The sequence below is a fragment of the Saccostrea cucullata genome, unplaced genomic scaffold (genome assembly GCF_032062105.1).
Source record: "Saccostrea cucullata isolate Sc308-1 unplaced genomic scaffold, CSIRO_AGI_Scuc_v1 ctg1324, whole genome shotgun sequence".
Lineage (NCBI taxonomy): Eukaryota > Metazoa > Mollusca > Bivalvia > Ostreida > Ostreidae > Saccostrea > Saccostrea cuccullata.
The window spans coordinates 37,871-41,328 of record NW_026920528.1 but is presented as its reverse complement, the minus strand read 5'-3'; the positions used below and the strand labels follow the sequence as shown (position 1 = coordinate 41,328).

General features: G+C 35.6%; 1 protein-coding gene across 1 annotated transcript; it reads left to right on the top strand.

The window, feature by feature from the left end:
• Positions 1–769: 769 nt before the first annotated feature.
• Positions 770–1,741, top strand: LOC134250410 (uncharacterized protein K02A2.6-like). The gene has a single exon (XM_062732771.1). The coding sequence runs from the start codon at positions 770–772 to the stop codon at positions 1,739–1,741; it is 972 nt and encodes a 323-aa protein (XP_062588755.1).
• The last annotated feature ends 1,717 nt before the right edge of the window (positions 1,742–3,458 follow it).

Below are 3,458 nucleotides of genomic sequence, written 5' to 3'. Positions count from 1 at the left end.
AATTGAGAAAGAATTGCTGCCTGTAGTTTTTGGACTCGAGCGTTTTGAGAACTACACGTATGGTTGTCACGTCAAGATAGAGTCAGATCATAAGCCGCTTGAAATCATCCAAAGGAAGAGTCTTGTGATGGCACCAAGGAGACTTCAGAGGATGCTATTGCGACTCCAGAAGTTTGATTAAGAGATAGTCTACAAGAAAGGTGCGGAGATGTACGTAGCAGATACGCTAAGCAGAGCTTAGCTACCAGCATCAGAAGAAGATATGGAGAAAGCAAGCATATTCGATATTGATCAGAGGAGCTACATATCAATATCCGAAGCAAAGATCATGAAAATAAAAGGAGCGTCTGAGGAGGATGAAACAATGAAATTGTTGAAACGTGTCATCAAGTCAGAATGGCCAGACGGCAAGGATGAACTTCCAAATAAAGTTCAGTGTTACTTCCCATTCAGAGATGAACTTGTCATCCAGAACGGCCTAGTATTCAAAGGGGAGAGAGTTGTGATTCCTGATAGAGTTCGCAGAGACATTATTGAGAGGGTTCACGAAACACATATTGGAATACAAGGATGCCTAAGAAGGGCACGAGACAGTGTATTGGCCCAATATGAACAATGACATTGAGAATTATATACAGTGTTGTGAAATTTGTAGTTCATGTCAGACTGACCAGCCTAAGGAACCAATGATTTCACATGATATACCAAGGAGAGCCTGGGAGAAAGTTGGTTGTGACTTATTTGAGTTTGACGGAAATGACTACCTTATATGTGCAGACTATTTCTCAGATTTTTTCGAAATAGACAGATTACATGGAAAGACTGGCAAGGAAGTCATCTCAAAGATGAAGGCTCAGATAGCGCGTCATGGCATTCCGAATGTTATTATATATCTGATAATGGTCCACCATTCAACAGTAGAAAATTTCAGGATTTTGCTGAAAAGTACGAGTTCGAGCACAGGACTTCATCTCCTCGTTACCCTCAGTCAAATGGAAAAGCAGAAAACGCAGTCAAGATTGCTAAGGCCCTAATGCGCAAATGTGTCCTTGACAAGAAAGATCCTTTCTTAGCACTTTTGGACTGGAGAAATACACCTAGTGAGACCATTGGACTCTCAACTGCAGAAAGACTGTTTGGCAGGAGAACCAGGACTAGACTCACACTATCCTCAAAGCAGTTGAAAACTCATAATTCCAGTGGGATCTCCAGGAAGCTGTACAAGAGGAAAGGAAAAGAAGCTAGCTACTATAACCGCGGCTCGAAGGAAATGCAAAAATTACATGCAGGAGACACTGTACGAATTCGTCCATTCGGGAGAGAGAAGTCGTGGACAAAAGCACAAGTAAGAGATCAAGTGGATATTCGCTCCTATGAAGTTCGTACAGAAGATGGACGCGTATATAGGAGGAATCGAAAACATCTTCGACTTAGCAGGGAACCGTTTTCTAAGGAAGACTTACCCAGAAACACCAGTTTGTTCCCTGATGTAAATAAAGACAATTTGGAGACTAGTGTTTCTACTAACAGAGACATGGACAGAGTGGAAACCCCAGTTCAGAGAACATTACAAGCACAGAACACACCGATAGTTGACAAGAGTATCACACCAGCCAAAATATGTCGTTTACCAAATCCAACATCTGAAGTATCGGGCAAACGTCTTACAAGGAGTGGCCGCGAAATCAAACCTCCACAGAAGTATCAGGATTTCGTGTGTAATGTTGAGTGTTTTGTGTAGGAGAGGTAGATAGTGATAAGGTCATAATAATACCTTGTCTACCTCAGGTTTCCAAAGAAATCTAGTCATTTTATTTTCTATGTTGTTACAAGTAGGTGCAGAACAGTTTAGTTTGTTTGTATGTTATTGGAACCCAGTAATTATTTTTAATACTCTGACATTCAAATTCTGGACAATATAGACTATTATGGGACTTTGATGAATTAAGCTTTTTGTATAATTTCTTCCATTTGAAAATGCTAGGTTTGTAAATTCATAATTTTAAAGAAAAATCTTGAGAAAGGGGATGTAACGATATGTGTTTACTAATTCTATCATGCCTTAATTATGATCGGGTTCGATGTTCATTTAGTATGTTGATATTTACTGAATAAACGTTACATTGAGTTCTATGAATTGTGTGAAAACTATTAATTAACAGACCATATAACACATGTAGTTTCAAAGTAATTTATTGACAATTTTTGTTTTTTATGACGTCATGAATTAGTTTGATTTTATAACATTTTTTTAGAAAGAGGACAAAATGGACAAAATTTCAACATTTTTAGTTTTAAAAGAGTTTAATCCACGAACCATAAAATATGGCCTCATCCCCAAAATCAACATGATTTTTATTATCGATAGTGTAGACTTTAAGCTTTTCATAACCGTTTTTCTTTTTTCGATATCTATTTTACTTTCTCAAAACGAGATATTGCAATATGGTATTGTTTTGATGGAAAAATGCATTAGGAACGTCATTTTTTGGTAATATAACGTCACGTAAAAAGGCGATAGAGATGACTGTAGGATTGAAATGCACCTATTTATTAAAGGTGCTTAGACACATAATTGAAGCAATTTTTTTGTCAAATGTTCTGTTTAATTAAGTCACAACTTATTATCGAATTGTTTCAAGAGTGAAGAATTCTTATTTGCCAAAGGCGTAAGATTGATACGTCGCCGTTGTTTGATGAAGAACTTATTCTCTATAATCACATCTGGGCGTCATTTTGTTTCCAACATATGCTTGAAAATCACTGTAGCACAATGTCGGCAGTTCTGATAAAAACTGATTTTGATGAAACTGTACATGTATTTTTAAAAACCTGGTTAACAATTAAAAAAAAAATTATTTGAATTATCATCTTATTTAAAAAATCATTTTAGTCGGCGCGATTAAATTTGGTAGGTTGCGTTATAGGGGAAACAAAGGTATTTTTTTTTTATTTTGGCCTCGGCAAATAAATCATAATTTTCAGATCATGTAAAAAAAATTCCATTTTCGCAAATATTTTAAAGCATAATTTTTAAAAGCTAGAAAATAAACTTGTATAGGCTTTTCACATGTCCGATCAACGTATTTAGGGGGGAAATCGATCAAAAGGAAAAGGGCATTAAAAAAATATTTTGAAGTGAATTATCATTTATCTGACTACACAGAGAGAGTTCGTAAAACAAAAACAAACAAACAAACAAACAAAAATGAAATAAAAATACACGAGTGAATTTTAAGAATTATTGGATTCCTATACGAAGAAGATCATATTAAGTTGTTTGGCATGAATAAACAAGATTTTGCTCAAACTGAAAGCTACATCAATGCAATCGCTCTGTTTACAGACTCCATTAATATTGTGTCTTAGCGAATTTATAGTGAGCCGTTTCAAATATAACTCGTAAGTTTAGAGAAATAACCTGTCATATAATTTAATCAAGAATCTATATGCTTATA

Coding starts and splice junctions, on each gene's coding strand:
- LOC134250410 (XM_062732771.1), top strand. CDS start 770: ATGTGCAGACTATTTCTCAGATTTTTTCGAAATAGACAGATTACATGG.